The sequence below is a fragment of the Salmo trutta genome, chromosome 29 (genome assembly GCF_901001165.1).
Source record: "Salmo trutta chromosome 29, fSalTru1.1, whole genome shotgun sequence".
Taxonomy (NCBI): Eukaryota; Metazoa; Chordata; class Actinopteri; order Salmoniformes; family Salmonidae; genus Salmo; species Salmo trutta.
In genome coordinates, this window is record NC_042985.1 from 36,288,530 (window position 1) to 36,305,871 (window position 17,342).

General features: G+C 44.3%; 1 protein-coding gene across 2 annotated transcripts in view; it reads left to right on the forward strand.

Moving 5' to 3' along the window:
- LOC115167527 (diacylglycerol kinase zeta) overlaps window positions 1-17,342 on the forward strand; it is a 120,535-nt gene that overhangs the window by 8,100 nt on the left and 95,093 nt on the right. The window contains exon 1 of one of the 2 annotated variants that reach the window (XM_029722017.1): window positions 8,563-9,471. The exons of the other annotated variant lie outside the window; for it this stretch is intronic. Coding sequence (XP_029577877.1) covers window positions 9,257-9,471 — 215 coding nt within the window. The 5' untranslated portion in view covers window positions 8,563-9,256. Of the gene's footprint in view, window positions 1-8,562; window positions 9,472-17,342 lie in introns of those variants that run through there. 2 annotated transcript variants of the gene reach the window in all.

Genomic DNA, 17,342 nt, shown 5'->3' on the forward strand with positions numbered 1-17,342 from the left:
CGTTCCTTGATTTCTGATAATCAATCAATGTGATTTTGTTTCAGTGAATCTCTGTCAGGATATAGCCTAGGCTACTACTCGAGAGGAGCAAAAAAAATCCACCTGTTATGCTAGGCTACATAACATGCTAGCAAAATGTTCTGATAATGCTGGTAGATGAGCAAACTAGACGAAAGATTATCATCATGACCACTCACCTCAATTTTGGCTAATGCTTTCCCAGCCAAATTGTAACCAAATATCAAAACAAAAATCTCACGATTGATTTATCAAGATGTCCCCACCCTTGTCTCAAAGCAGAGCCATAACGCTGTCCCAATCGTAACGGTGCTGAAATGACTACTCATGGATATTGCTTTAAAGTTTTTTTAAAACGGTTGGATGACTTTGGGAGTTTCAATAAGCAGCAATATGATAAATGCCTGCAATGGCATTAGTCTACGTTATTTTCATAATTCTGTGATATTCATTCCCACAATAATTATTGAAAGATCCATCCAATTGTGGTTAAGAAAACATGCATCATAGTGGTGGGTTTTGCGAAGTGATGGGGCATCCCTCGCAAAGTTTTTAGAACTGCCACGAGGAAGGTAACAGCCTAGTAACGGGCACTGCCTAGCAACCATAATAATGAAGCATCAAATCTCGTGAACGTGCATTGCTTACGCCGGTCTTAAACCGACTAATCTTATTTTTGGTTGGCGCAACAGATATAAATTCTCATCCCGTAGCTACGCCCGACCTAACATTTAAGACCAACTTTTTTTTTACACCCAACTGCTGCAACCGGCCCTGCAGATGATTCAGTGATGAAAACCCATGAGATTGTTTAATCAATGATATGATATATTGTATTCTGTGGAGACAGTGTTGACCTACGTAGATGATACGCATCCAATACCGGACCAGATCCATCCTTACTGAAATGAGCCAGCACCAGCGGTGCCTCCCTCTGTAAAGCCTGCACGACGACGGGCACCACACGTCATATTGAAATGCATAATGACATTAAAGCCACCAGGCCTCTCAGGAAAATGGATAATACCCTTTGTACTCCTTTCCTGAGTCTTTGCATGTTATAAAGATTAAGGAAATTGTCATCCTCTCATTGACATTGGGACACTCAGTGTTGACACAAAATCTGATTTTAAAAAGGCTGTATTTACACTGAACAAACAGACAGGGCTAATTTCAGCTCATTTTTAGGTCCTCTGTCTCTGGGTCGTACGCCTATACGGTAGGTCCTTATGGCTCTATTGACACTCTGGTTAAGGTTGTTTGTAGTTTGAGGGAGATGCAAGGGCTACAGCCCCTCTGATGAAGGGAACGAACTGTCTCGTCTGGACTCCCCATCGACCACTGACACTAATGGATGCTGATCGTAAACCCTCCTCTCCAGACTTATTTGTAATTACCCGCATTTACCAAGTTACTTTTGATTATTATGCTGCACACAATTACTAACATGGTACATTTCTATTTAAACAACAAAAGAACTGTGTCTGAAAAATAGGTGTGGGCTAGACACAGAGCAGTGTCTCCCAACCCTGGACAAGCATACCTGATTCAACTTGTCAACTAATCCTCAAGCCCTCAATGAGTTGAATGAGGTATATGTCAAGAGCTACAACGAAACGGTGTACTGTCACGTATCTCTGACCACGACGGGTTGTTGTTCTCTGACCGTGACTCTCTCACAACTCAATGCACAACACTGAAAGGTCCCGGTGGCCTATTTTACTCTGCCAGGGCTCTGAATTGTCTGATTCTACAAAGACTGCCCTGTCTGTGGGAGTCATGTATTATTTCTCACAGTCAAGTAATCTGGTTTTCCAGGAAGTGTCTGCAGTCCTAAAGGACCAGTTAATACTGTAATAATATTTAAGTATTTTCCTCTCTACGGAGGTTAAACAGGCCGTTGTCCGTTCATCTCAAAATCAATACCTGCTCTATGGCAGTGCTTCCCAACCCTGGTCCTCGAGAACCCCCAACAGTACACCGTTTCGTTGTAGCTCTTGACATATACCTCATTCAACTCATTGAGGGCTTGAGGATTAGTTGACAAGTTGAAGCAGGTATGCTTGTCCAGGGTTGGGAAACAAAAGTTATTAGAGAACATTGGGGAGCAGCTGGTATGCAACTCTCAACCTCATCATGAATGACTTAACTCAGGCCAGAGCTTTGTTTGCTGTGGACTAGATAGGTTGGTATGTGAGAGTATTCAGGCCAGCCGCTCCCAGACTTTACCTCATCAATGATATTTTAAATAACGCTTTATTATGTGTGGTTTAAAATGTCGGGCGGTAAATTTTGTATGTTTTTGTTTTCAATTCGCTGACATGTGAAGTCAAGGAGAGCAATGCTATGTGAAAATGAACACTTCACACAATTTGTTTAGATTTACCTCTTCTTCAGCAATCCTACCTGGATCTGGTGAATCCAATATCCCTTCTATCGGGATATCTCTTCCCATTATCAAGTTTGCAAATAAAATACTGCAGTTTCAAATGAAATCAAGAACACTGGGAAACGGCGGCACTTCAAAAAGCTTTTACAAAACAGACAGAACGATGTCACCTCATTTCACCTTTTTATTTTTGGCCGGGTGTAGACTCCTGCATTTCCACAGTTATGCCTTCATCAGTTGTGTAATGGTGGCTCTGGTGAAGGCATAACTGCCGAAACCGCGTTAGCCTGCCTGGCCAAATATGAAATGAGGTGACATCGTTTTGTATTTAATTTTTTTAAACTTTTCGGAGTGCCTCCGTTGTTCTTGAACTTGGGATTTCATTTGAAGCCGTTGTCACATATGGCAGACCAGGCAGCTAATAAAGGAAAAATACTGCAGCTCTCTGCAACAGCTGAGAAGGGCCACTCTTCTCTCTCCACAGTTGTTGGATAATTATGTTTCCTCTCCCATTTTATGAGGACACATAGTTACCTTAACCAAGGAATTGAATGATAGGCTACACAAAGACACCTGCACCCCCACGTGCACATGCACACACAGAAACACACACAGAAACACACACACACACACACACACACACACACACACACACACACACACACACACACAGATACAGACATGCACACGGAAACAAACTAACATGAGAAAAAGTGGATTCCTACAATTGAAAAGGAAATGACAGCTGACAATGAAAGGATGTCCGGTTGTCATGACGCGCCTAAGCAATCAATGCACCATTCAATCAAATCAAATTGTATCTGTCATATGCGCCGGATACAACGAGTGCAGACTTTACTGTGGAATGCTTACGTACGAGCCCTTCACCAACAATGCAGAGTAAGAAAGTTGCTAAATTAAAAAAGGAAATGGTAACATCATAAAATAACAATAACGAGGCTATATACAAGCGGTATCAGTACCGAGTCAATGTGCAGCGGTACGAGGTAGAGGTAAATTATGTCAAATGTACATGTAGGTAGGGTTAAAAGTGACTAGGAAATCAGAATAGATAATAAACAGAGTAGCAGCAGCATATGTGAAGAGGGTGAAAGTGTGTCTGGGTGAGAATTTGACAGGGTGCAAATAACGACGAGCAAAGGAAGAGACTGAGCAACTCAATTTGGACTCACTGACTGGCCTCTCATTTCCTGTGTTAAAAGTGAGATATGTCTGGGGAGCGGAGTACCGCTTTGTACCACTCCAGTTGAGTTACAGCTCAGCTTCCTCAGGAAGAGAAATTGAGACTGAGAAATATCGAGGCAAAAGACGACTAGAAGACTAAATGTATATGGACCACCAAAGTAGGCACTACCAATGGGCTTCAGAGTGATGTAAGGTTCACCACAAGATAATGGTTGTGGGCGTTCGTAAACTGAGACAAACTGGTCTGCCAATGTGGCCTTCCATTTCCTTCTCGCTGCCTCTGCACCTTTCCATAGCTGCTAAGAGAGCATTTTGTTTTTCGGAGTGCTGCCCTCTCCAACGCTTTACTGTTGAACAAAAAGGTGATGTGATGTTCAACACGTTTTATTTGTAATGTAAATAATGTGTGGGGGAAGTGATAGACAGAAGAGAAGGAGAGAGTGTGTTCTCTGATCATGTGGATTATGTTAAATGTTATTATTGATGTTACCCGGCAACTGATAATTGACCTTTGACTGTTGGCACACCTCTGGCTGAAATTCTGCTCTGAATGTAGATGTAGTCTAGCAGCATTCAGTGCAGTGCATCGCATCTAGTGCAGCAGTTATTCTATAGGTCTAGCTATGATAATGGCGCCGAAGGAGATGGCTGCCATTTTACGGTCCCCTAACCAATTGTGTTTTTTTCGAGTTATTTGTAACTTATTCTGTACATAATGTTTCTGCCACCGTCTCTTATGACCGAAAAGAGCTTCTACATATCAGGACAGCGGTTACTCACTCCGTACTGGAAGAAGATTTCTTTTTTTTCTTTAACGAGTTGGACGCGAAGGATTTACTCACTCCAGACACCCGACAAGGCCCAAATCCCCGTCATTCGCAGTAGAAAGAGACAGAGATATCGGAGATGTATGTCTGGGTGCCTTGAAAGGATCCGACGGCGAGTGTGTAGTCTGCCTTTGTACGTTGGCTAATAGGACCAATGGTAATCATTGGATAATAAAATAGACGAACTACGGGCATGAATAGTTCCTACCAACGGGACATTAAAAACTGTAATATCTTATGTTTCACCAAGTCATGGCTGAAGACGACATGAATAACATACAGTTGGCGGGTTTTACCCTTTTTCGGCAGGATAGAACAGCAGCCTCTGGTAAGACAAGGGGTGGCGGTCTATGTATATTTGTAAACAACAGCTGGTGCGCAAAATTTAAGGAAGTCTCTAGGTTTTGCTCGCCTGAGGTAGAGTGTCTCATGATAAGCTGTAGACCACACTATTTACCAAGAGTTTATCTATATTCTTTGTAGCTGTCTATTTACCACCACAAACTAATGCTGGCACTAAGACCGCACTCATATATAGCTGTATATGGCCATAAGCAAACAGGAAAACGCTCATCCAGAGGTGGCGTTCCTAGTGGTCAAAAAGTGGTCAGATGAAGCAGATACTAAGCTACAGGACTGTTTTTCTAGCACAGACTGGAATATCTTCCGGCATTCTTCCGATGGCATTGAGGAGTACACCACATCAGTCACTGGCTTCATCGATGACGTCGTCCCCACAGTGACTGTACATACAGTGGGGCAAAAAAGTATTTAGTCAGCCACCAATTGTGCAAGTTCTCCCACTTAAAAAGATGAGGCCTGTAATTTTCATCAAAGGTACACGTCAACTATGACAGACAAAATGAGAAACAAAATCCAGAAAATCACATTGTAGGATTTTTTATGAATTTATTTGCAAATTATGGTGGAAAATAAGTATTTTAAGTACTTAGTTTAAATGTATTTGGCTAAGGTGTATGTAAACTTCCGACTTCAACTGTACATATTACCTCAATTACCTCGACTAACCGGTGCCCCCACACATTGACTCTGTACCGGTTACCCTGTATATAAAACCCTGTTTTTTTTTTACTGCTGCTCTTTGATTATCTTTTTAAGAATTTTTTTTACTCATCTATTTTTTACTTAACACTTATTTTTCTTAACTGCATTGTTGGTTAAGGGCTTGTAAAGTAAGCATTTCACTGTAAGGTCTGCACCTGTTGTATTCGGCGCATTTGACAAATAACATTTGATTATTACTAAATAAATCTACAATGTCAGTGAGTGACAGGAGAGCCCATCTGGTTTGCACTGCTGTCACTGAACCATGGCAGATTGATCAGTCATTCTTCCAGGTTTCTTATAATAGAGATGTACCTGTAGTGTCAGACCGCCCTAGCATTTGGGGAAACTTTAATATCACACCTAATGGTCTCAAGCCCCTGTCCTAAAGATACCTGCTGGCCTACTGTGTATAAGAACATGTCAGTTATACTGTATGATCACCCTATCCCATGCTGCCTGAAATGAAACCAGAAGGGAGGAAGGGAGGGAGGGAGGGGGAAAGAAAACACTCTCCAACCCCACTGCTGAGTGTGCTTCAGTTTCGACGGCACCACTCTCATTTGGATAGGTGAGAGGAGAGAGAAATAAAGGCCTAGCTGCTGACGGTTGCCCACACACAGAACACCCGTTCTTGGCAGAGGTCCAGGTTTACCTTGAGGGGATGTTTCTGTATTGTCAGTACAGTGAGTACACTACGGAGAAATAATCACAGAACAACTGACTTTAGTGAAAAAGCCATAGTATCTCTATCTGCTCTCGGGATTAGACTACAGTGAATTAAATGAAGCGTTGTCCTAGCAAGTTTACCGTGTTTTTCTACCAAGGAACCAGATTTTTCTGGGCGTCCATCCATCTCAGTTCTGTTCTACTGGCAGATGAATCACAGACGGCTGCTGTAACTGCACTGAAGCGCTGTCTTCGGGTGTTATCGACTGCGTTTAGGACATTTGCATTCGCAGTAGACAGTTTGTACAAGTCTTAATCGTTGTAAGAACCCCAAGGAATATGTGGGAATGTACCTGCATATCCAGATTTACAACCTCCAAGCTTTATAGAATACCAGTTCTGTAGGTTTGGCTGGTTGAGGAAACATAAGTTTCACTCTTCAAACCGAAATCGGTCATCGTCTCGTTTCCCCTCCTCCACGAGGGGATCAATAAATGAGGAATGAATCTGTTTTTCTAAGTTCTCTTTATAGTGTTCTTCTGCAGGACTAGGAGGCTCTGGGTTGTTCTAGGAAAATGTCCTTTCTATGTGAAGCGTTGCCTTAATGTGCCCAGGTAGGAAGCAGCTGTGTTTCTGCTCCTCATTAGAAAGTCTCAGGGATTTTCGGCTGTATTACTCCGACTCGGCAGATTTCTCTACTGCTATAGTTTCACCCTCAAAGTGCGGTCTCGCCTCACGCATTACATATCCCACCCAGTTACTTATTCTGCATAATGTTCTTTCAGCTGCCGTACAGTATACTTACCCACCACTTGCAATGTACCACTTTATTTAAGACTTGCACCTGTGGTGTTCAGTAAGGTGTTGTGTCTCTCTGGTCCTCTCTGCCACTGAAGAAGTTGTCACATAACAGCAAGTGTTGGACTCGGTGGGAGGTTAATGTGATCGCTGGCCTTCGATCAGGACCCAGCTTGCAGCGCCACAGGACGCTGAGACGCCTGATGAGACCGAGTCAGGCTGATGGGTAAAAGCAATTGCCAATCTGAGAGACGGAAGTCTGCCTCAGACAAAGTGGATGGTTTATTCGTGACCATGGAGATGAGGGTGTGACAGGAAGATCATTGAAATGAAAAGGCGCAGCGCTCGCTCACCATTTTAAAAACACACGTTAAAAAAATGTAAGCAACTATTAAAAGCTTGACGTTTCGGCTTTCATCAATGGCCTTCAAAGGTGACCGAAAGAGACACTTTCTAATAGGAGAGGTGTGTTAGACCAAAATAATGGAGGCTACACACAGCCATGTTTTTAGGGCTATGTGTTATTTTCTTCCATGAACTATGTTGGAAATTGCTGGTCCTTTTGGTGATGGTCTGATTATCAGATTTGTTCTGCTCACAAGGTGGCTGATCTAGTCTGCTGCTTGTTCTGCTTCAGCAGGTCATGGTAACTTGGCTGCAACTGGAATGTAATGAGCGAGGCCTATTGAAAGATTTGGGTATGGCAGAGTGTAGTTTATTTCATGCTGATTTGGATTGGAATAGTACGAGAGAGCTCGGAGTGTTCTAATACGGAACATTGATTAGCAGCATGACCTTCGTATTCAACAAAATATGGGACATTTTTATACAAGATCCTCTAGGAAACAAGATGACATATGTAGGGACATATCCTATCATAAAATTGGTGATACCCCCCCCCACACACACACACACACACCTTGTCACATCTTAGCATGGTCCCAGTTCTGTTTGGGATTTCTTGCCAGCACCTATGGTCGTTGTCATTGCCAAAGCTTGTTTGTCCATGGGTGGAGATGATCTACAATCCCCTCTAGTGGATAAAGTTTGAAAGACATGAAATATCCTGAAGTGTTTAATTTGTAGAGTGACAATGGTCACCTGTGCTTTTAAACCAGACATGCTATCTGCATTTAAAATTAGTAGGTTATAAGTACTTCAAGGCCTTATCTTTTTTTGAGAGAGGAGAGAGGAGAGAGAGAGAGGAGAGAGGAGAGAGAGAGGAGAGAGAGAGAGAGGAGAGAGAGAGAGAGAGGGAGAGAGAGAGAGAGAGAGAGGAGAGAGAGAGAGAGAGAGAGAGAGAGAGAGTAGAGAGAGAGAGAGAGAGAGAGAGAGAGGAGAGAGAGAGAGAGAGAGAGAGAGAGAGAGAGAGAGAGAGAGAGAGAGAGAGAGAGAGAGAGAGAGAGAGAGAGAGAGAGAGAGAGAGAGAGAGAGAGAGAGAGAGAGAGAGAGAGAGAGAGAAGAGAGAGAGAGGAGAGGAGAGAGAGAGAGAGAGAGAGAGAGAGAGAGAGATAGAGAGAGGAGAGAGAGAGAGAGAGAGAGAAACCAGCTACACACTGAAAGACAGGAAAAACAAGCAGGCAGCTGAATAGGCACCTAATCTTGGGGTCCTATGAGTGCCTCCTCTGGATTTGACACTTCCTGGACTGTTGCAGTCCTGAGAGAGGGAGCTGTGTGAGTGCATAATTGAGCGTGAGCAGCAGGGAGAGCAGTACGGACAGCAGAGGATCAGGGAAACGGGAGACAGAGGTTCTCAAAGGAGGGGAGGGTGTGAAGTGAGAGAAGGATCAGAGGAGAGGGGAGGAAAAAAGGAATGAAGGACACAACAAATCCTAAGAAACAACCTCTGCTTGAAGCCAATGGATCAAGGACTCCGGGATTGAAATCTGCAGCAGGACGTGTGCTGTTGGAACTTGAGGGAAAGAGAAGGGGGATCAACAGAGGGGAGAGACAAAGAGGAATACAGGACATAGCTCAAAGGATTACCTCTCCCTCTGGCAGAATGGGACGCTTACTCCACATGGAGGCTAATCAGGACCTGGGAGCCTGAGCATCTCTCTCTGACTTTTCTCTTCTCTGTTATCTTGTTTGGTCTAAGGAAGGTGGGAGCGACTGAGGTGAGCCTGGTAGAGCTCCGGTAGACTGTTTACTCTTTCACATGGGTTTTTAACTGTTGTTGCCATTTTTTGCTGCGGCCACAGCCATGAGGACTTTGTGACTCCTGGAGCACTTTGAGCCCCTACTCTGGAGTGGACCTGCGTTAGTGGCTGACGGAGAGACTGCCATGGAGGAACAGTGTGACCAGGGGGCAGGACCTGGGCTGGCGGGGTCCGACTCAAACCCGGGCTCCCTGTGGGACGGACAGAATGCCGTCAAGACCACCTCCGCCTCCTCTTCCAACTCAGACCTGCCCTCCGCCCTCTTACCTGACGGGGAGCACCCGGACACGGGCCGAAGGCAAAGCAAACCCTTCACTGGCCTCAAACTGTTCGGCCGGAGGTAAGGCACAGACCAACGTCTCATTAAACCGCTGAAGTGCGTTGATCATAATGCTGTGGAGCCTGTAAATGTTCGGTGGCTGATTTCTGATTCCTGGATGCTTACTTAATAGCAGCACCAACAGGTGTGAGTTTCCACCACATGCCAATAATGACTGGGCTGTGTGTGAGCGGGTTAGTTTCCATGCACTTGTCCCTCTCAGGCAGCTGTAGTACTGGTATCTGCGTCCCATGTATGTAATGTTATGTATGTGTGTATGTATTGGTTACTGTATGGGGGATTGATCTATGTCTTTAGGACAGAGCCTCTGTCTATACAGTACAGCCTGGTCTGCTTTTGGTCTGACCTTGATGTACGGTCCACACACTAATCAAAGACTAGTTTGTTGTTTCCAACCCTTGCATACCCTGTCGCTGAGTGTTGCAACGTAACGCCATGGCATAAATGAAGCACTCGTGTTTCAATATGCAGTATTGCAAGTCGGCGAAACACTACCTGGGTAGGGTACAGCATGGGATGCACTTTGCCAGAACATAGCTTCGAAGGAGTGAGGACATGTAGGAGGTAAAGACTGCAGCGATTTAACAGTCAAGGATTGATTTAGTAAGAGTGAGTGAGTGTTTCCATGGCCAGCGGAAGAGTCGAAGCTTGATTAGGAAACTCTGATCATCTCCTCTGCTCTCTGAGAGGGCGTAAGACTCATTCTCATCATAGCAACATAACGGTCACACAGCGTGTCCCCATGGTCATGACACACCGAGAGACAACGCCAACGTCAAATCCCAGACTTCCCCCTAATCTGTCATGCACATCTAGCTCCGGTATGCTGTCTGCTGTTCTTTCGAATTAGTTTCCCTAATAGCGCGGAGATAGAGCAAACCTGGCAATTATCTTTTCGGCTTGTAACCCACAGGTGGCTAGGGCCAGTGAGACTTCGAGGCCTTGCACCCTCCGAGCAGAGCAGAACAGGACGAGAACGTTACATGTCTCTCTCTCTCCCTGAGAGGTTATTTTTAAACCTAATTAGCTGCTCTGTTTCCCTCCTGCCTTCCCTGAAAGCCTTCAAAACACCAGATGAAAGATGAAGGATTTCCAGAGGTGAAGTTTGGGCTAATCTGAGCCAGGCCACTGAGACCCGTGTGATGGAGTTTAGATGTGTGCGTTGTTCCGCTGAGACCTGGGTCCACAGACTGTTGGCTGGTGATTACAGAGGGAGATGTGACTCAGATCAATCAGTCACAATGGCACTTACCACAGCGCCATCCTCGCTAACTGAGTCACCGCCGAGTTCACCTTAGCGCTCATACTTAGTTCACACAATATTTTCTTTGATGCATATGAAATAATGAGAAACGACAAGAAGGAAGAGCATGATACTGTATCACTGTTTGTTTGCGAATGAACAGAGGGGTCTTTGATGTGTTGCTGGTGGATGCTAATCTAAGATGAGCCTTTGGGTAGAGATTGGGTTTGAGGGCTGAGATAACAGTCATCTCAGCAAACGCTGTCCTGACGGATTTAAGGTCCGTGTCGGGAAGTGAAGTCAGCGCTGACACAAGATGTGCCCGGCAGTGATGTCATTAAAACGAGACACATGACATGCCTCCCCGCTGCTGAGAGCACGTGCAGTACTCCCGACGTTATGGTACATTAGCTAATGAGCTGTTACATACTATCCTAGTTAAATGAGGTAATCAAATGCGAGACTCAATTTAAGAGCCCAGTTCAGTGCGTTGATATAACCAAATATGGACATATTCAGTCGTATCGGAGTACGTCTTTACTTGCAGCAGCGTGCAAAGCAATGTTCTGACCACTAATGACCTTCGTCTTGATCAGAGGGCTGTAAAACATTTTGTTGTGCTCTACCTTTGCGAGATTCCATTGCTGAGCGCAACAATGAGTAGGAATTCCATTCTAGTCCTCGTTTTGTGTCTCTGTCTCTCTCTGTGTGTGTGTTTTGCTTTCCTGTTGTTTAAGTGTGTTTATCTCTGTGGCCCCGAGTAAACACATGCTGCCTGTCGGCTGTGATGGCGCAAAACGGAGAGCATTCTGTCGGGGGTCTCCCGCCTCTTTAACTCAGTGGAATTTTAATGAGCTAGAGCTGGTGGGGGCTACCTGGATCAGCCCCCCCCAATTCTCCCTCTCCTCTCAGGGAGAAATCTCTCCTTGACGTCGACAGACTCTAAGGCCTACTGATATCTAACAAGGTGCTATGGTGTCAGAAACATGCTTATTTATTTGTCCTCTCTGAAGCAACAGGAAGTGCAACATCAGTAGCTCATGTGTCTACTGTAATCGATCTGAACCGAGGTAATTCATTCATTTGGGACCATTTCTGTGGACAGCTATACGTTTGGGTCATGTGTCAGAACCTGGCTGTTTGGGTTAGGACCTACTACGGGTCACAAGTCAGGACCTTTAAACAACCTTTCACCCTTTACAATCCCCAACACGTGGTTTGCCGCTTTGCTAGAGAGAGAGGCCCCTACCCTCAGAAGGAAGGATCATGGAAAGGAGAGAGGGGAGGAGAAGAGACAAAGACATTAAGAATAGAAGAAAATGTTACAAGGAGGCTATTTTAGTTCTGCTTCAGCCTCTGATAAGGAGTCACTGATGATGTGTTATAGGACAGTGTCCATATGGTTTGTGGAAGCAGGCGAGTGAGAACAGAGGGAGAACACACTTCTTTCCTTTGTTAAACAGTACTGACATTTGTTGACGTGGATTTCCAGGTCATAAGGATGTGGAAATAGTGAATGAAGGAAAAGAGAAATTGAGAAGGATTTTTTTGAAGACTATAACTATAGCCCACATGATCTCCAGTTCAGTCTTCTTACAAAGCTGACATACTTAGTCTTAGCCCGGTGGGAAATAGCCTGAAAAGTCTAGCAATCATTGTGGCAAATGGTCCTGTTATATGCTTTCATGGGATTCACAATAGATCAAATAATGATCTAATCAGATCCACGAATAGAGACGCGTTAACTCTATTGGGGGCATAGTCACATGTGTCTTACTTCCTCTTGCTCGCTATTTGAGTTGCATGTTGTCTAGACGTTCTAAACATGCATCCATTTATCTTTTTTTAATTTTTAAATCCTCTGACAAGGAACACACTTCAAGTAGCTCATTAACACCGCTGATGTTACTGCGTAGTGTGGAGACGGGCTTCGATGGACTTAAGGGGTAGCCCGTGTGTTTTGCAGCACGGTCTCTGGAGAGCTTAGCAGCAGTTTAAATGTGTCAAGCATGAGGAATGTGTTAAGCAGGCCGTTTTGAAATCGGAGTAATTGATTGCTGTCAGGTCGTAAGGGCTTATCAGGTTTACCCCGTCTTCCTCCTTCAACTGCAGACGGAATGTAGTTCTGACCCTGTTCTCAGGTATCGTATCGAGACGCATGCTGTGAGGACGATGCTCATGGGGAATTTGTGTCAGTGGGTTACGCAATAAAGAGATTGACTTCATCCAATTACACTGGAGGAGTCCTTAAGCATGGTCTTAGAGGGTCCTTCTAGTTATACCTTATGTTTAGAATGATTAGCTATTAGGGCTGGGAATCGCCAGAGACCTCACGACATGATATTATCACGATACTTAGGTGCCGATGTGATATGTATTGCGATTCTCACAATTTCTATATGTATTGCGATTCGATACTGCAGTTTTATTGCGATTTGATGTTACAAACATATTGATCGCTGTATGTCTGCTGCAGAGAGACATTTACATTTACATTTAAGTCATTTAGCAGACGCTCTTATCCAGAGCGACTTACAAATTGGTGCATTCACCTTATGATATCCAGTGGAACAACCACTTTACAAAAGTGCATCTAAATCTTTTAAGGAGGGGGGGGGGGGGTTAGAAGGATTACTTTATCCTATCCCTGGTATTCCTTAGAGGTGGGGTTTCAGGTGTCTCCGGAAGGTGGTGATTGACTCCGCTGTCCTGGCGTCGTGAGGGAGCTTGTTCCATCATTGGGGTGCCAGAGCAGCGAACAGTTTGGACTGGGCTGAGCGGGAACTGTGCTTCCTCAGAGGTAGGGAGGCGAGCAGGCCAGAGGTGGATGAACGCAGTGCCCTTGTTTGGGTGTAGGGCCTGATCAGAGCCTGAAGGTATGGAGGTGCCGTTCCCCTCACAGCTCCGTAGGCAAGCACCATGGTCTTGTAGCGGATGCGAGCTTCAACTGGAAGCCAGTGGAGAGAGCGGAGGAGCGGGGTGACGTGAGAGAACTTGGGAAGGTTGAACACCAGACGGGCTGCGGCGTTCTGGATGAGTTGTAGGGGTTTAATGGCACAGGCAGGGAGCCCAGCCAACAGCGAGTTGCAGTAATCCAGACGGGAGATGACAAGTGCCTGGATTAGGACCTGCGTCGCTTCCTGTGTGAGGCAGGGTCGTACTCTGCGAATGTTGTAGAGCATGAACCTACAGGATCGGGTCACCGCCTTGATGTTAGTGGAGAACGACAGGGTGTTGTCCAGGATCACGCCAAGGTTCTTAGCACTCTGGGAGGAGGACACAAGGGAGTTGTCAACCGTGATGGCGAGATCATGGAACGGGCAGTCCTTCCCCGGGAGGAAGAGCAGCTCCGTCTTGCCGAGGTTCAGCTTGAGGTGGTGATCCGTCATCCACACTGATATGTCTGCCAGACATGCAGAGATGCGATTCGCCGCCTGGTTATCAGAAGGGGGAAAGGAGAAGATTAATTGTGTGTCGTCTGCATAGCAATGATAGGAGAGACCAGAGACGAGAGAGAGCATGATACGTTTTGTTCGGTCATGGAAATAAAAGTAAATAAATAAAAAAATCTATACATGAAGTCCGATATCAATATACATTGAACAAAAAATGTAAGATGAAATAAAAGGTCCTAGAAATGTTCCATACACACAAAAAGCTTATTTCTCTCTCATTTTGTTCACAATTTTTTTTTTGTTACATCCCTGTTATTGAGCATTTCTCCGTTGCCAAGATAATCCATCCGCTTGACAAGTGTGGCATATGAAGAAGCTGATTTAACAGCGTGATCATTACACAGGTGCATCATGTGGACAATAAAAGGCCACTCTAAAATGTGTAGTTTTGTCACACAACACAATGCCACAGATGTCTCAAGTTTTGAGGGAGCGTGCAATTGGCATGCTGACTAAAGGGATGTCCACGAGAGGTGTTGGAAGAGAATTAAATGTACATTTCTCTACCATATGCGGCGCCAACGTCATTTTACAGAATTTGGCAGCGCATCCAACCGGCCTCACAACCGAAGACCAAGTGTAACAATGCCAGCCCAGGACCTCCACAACCGGCTTCTTCGCCTGCGAGATTGTCTGAGACCAGCCACTCAGACAGCTGATGTAACTGTGGGTTTCCACAATCAAAGAATGTCTTCACAAACTGTCAGAAACCGTCTCAGGGAAGCTCATCTGCGTGCTCGTCGTCCTCACCAGGGTCTCGGAGAATATCAGGGAGTGGGTTTGCCAAAACAAACTTGTTTTAAACACCAAGAAAACCAACGTTATGTTGGTCTGTTCCACCAGGAAAAGGCCAAAACGGCATGGGATACAATTAAGTATGGGAGGAGTACTAATTGAAGAAGTGGCAGAAACCAAACTATTGGGAGTGCAGCTAGACAACTGCTTATCATGGTCGTCTCAAATAACTCATCTATGTAAAAAAAAAAAAATGAAACAGCATGCATAATCAAAAGGATAGCTAAATATTTACCAGGAAAAATTCTTCAGCAAATAACACAAGCATTAATTGAGAGACAGGTGACCTACTGTTCTGTGGTCTGGGGAAATGCATCATCAAGTGAAGTTAGGAGGTTTGCAGATTGCACAGAACAAAGCAGCAAGGATTGTTTTAAGGTGGAGATATGGTTCTTCTGTTGCAGTCATGCGCAATGTTCTTGGTTGGTCATCAATCGACAAGATAATTGAAAAAAACATGCTTATTTTATTTCATAATATACATCATTTAAAACGGCCAAGTTCTATTCACAATGGTATTCAGTTGGTAAGAGACAGACATTCCGTAAATACTAGGAATAGATTGTCCACCATCTATGCGTTATCCAGACAGAAAAGAGAAATAGGCAAAATAACATTTCGATTTAGAGCAATAAAGAAATTGAATAAATTAACTGAGCAAACCAGAAACCTTTTCAATATATACATTTAAACATTATTTTAAAACGATTGAAATATAATGCATAGAAATGTTGTGGGACTATAGTAGATGAAGAATCAATATTTTTTTAGATTGAGTATTTATTGGGTCATTATGTTAGTATATTATGTATGTTTGTAATAGTGTGTTATATGTGAAAATGTGTTCGCATTATAAATTGTATTTTAATGTTTAAGGACTCTTGGAAGATTAGTCCAAATGGGGACTAAAAGAGATCAAAATAAAAATCGAATCAAATCTTGACCTGACTGCAATTCGGCGTCGTAACCGACATCAGTGGGCAAAGGCACACCTTCAATGGCCACTGGCACGCTGGTGAAGTGTGCTCTTCATGGATGAATCCCGGTTTGTACCAGGTGGCTGGCAGACAGCATGTATGGTGTCGTGTGGGCGAGGAGTTTGCTGATGCCAACGTTGTGAACAGAATGCCCCGTGGTGGTGGTGGAGTTATGGTATATTTTTTATTTCACCTTTTATTTAACTAGGCAAGTCAGTTATGAACAAATGCTTATTTACAATGGCGGCCTACACCGGCCAAACCCGGACGAAGCTGGGCCAATTGTGCACTGCCCTAAGGGACTCCCAATCACGGTCGGATGTGATACAGACTGGATTCGAACCAGGGACTGTAGTGACGCCTCATGCACTGAGATGCAGTGCCTTAGACCGTTGCGCCATTCTGGAGCCCATGGGGGCAGGAATTAGCTACAGACAGCAAACACAATTGCATTTTATCGATTGCAATCTGAATGCACAGAGACAACATGAGATCCTGAGGCCCATTGTTGTTTCATTCATCCGCCGCCATCACCTCATGTTTCAGCATGGTAATGTCGCAAGGATCTCTACACAATTCCTAGAAGCTGAAAATGTCCGTTATTCCATGGCCTGAATACTCACCTGACGTGTCACCCTTTGAGCATGTTGGGATGATCTGGATCGACGTGTTCCAGTTCCCGCCTATATCCAGCAACTTCGCACAGCCATTGAAGAGGAGTGGGACAACATTCCACAGGCCACAATCAACAGCCTGATCAACTCTATGCAAAGGAGATGTCGCACTGCATGAGGCAAATGGTGTCCCACCAGATACTGACTGGTTTCTGATCCACGCCCCTTCCTTTTTTTAAAGGTATCTGTGACCAACAGATGCATATCTTTATTCCCAGTCATGTGAAATCCATAGATTAGATCCTAATGAATTAATTTCAATTGACTGATTTCCTTATATGAACTGTAACTCAGTAAAATCTTTGAAATTATTGCATGTTGCGTTATATATTTTTGTTCAGTGTGATATCGTCCAAAAATAATATTGCGGTATGTAACTATCGATTTCCCCCTCCCCCACCCATCACTATTAGCTATGAGAATGGTTAGCTATGATGGCCCGATGATGGGATGTTTTTTATTATAAAACACTTGCCTTGTGGAATATGTAGAAATTGCTACCTAATTTTCATTCATCCACCATCCACATTGGATAAGCAAAGATCTGTCTAATACTTTCCCTTAGCCTTTGGCTATAATAAATTAACCGAGAATGCCACCGATTTTGTCTGACGCCTCTAGCAGAGAGAATCAATCGCAAGGTGTGTTGACCCAGAATCTCTAGGTAAACGGGCTTTAAGGATCCATCAGTGCATCAACACCCATTTCCCTGGTAACCGAAGAGACA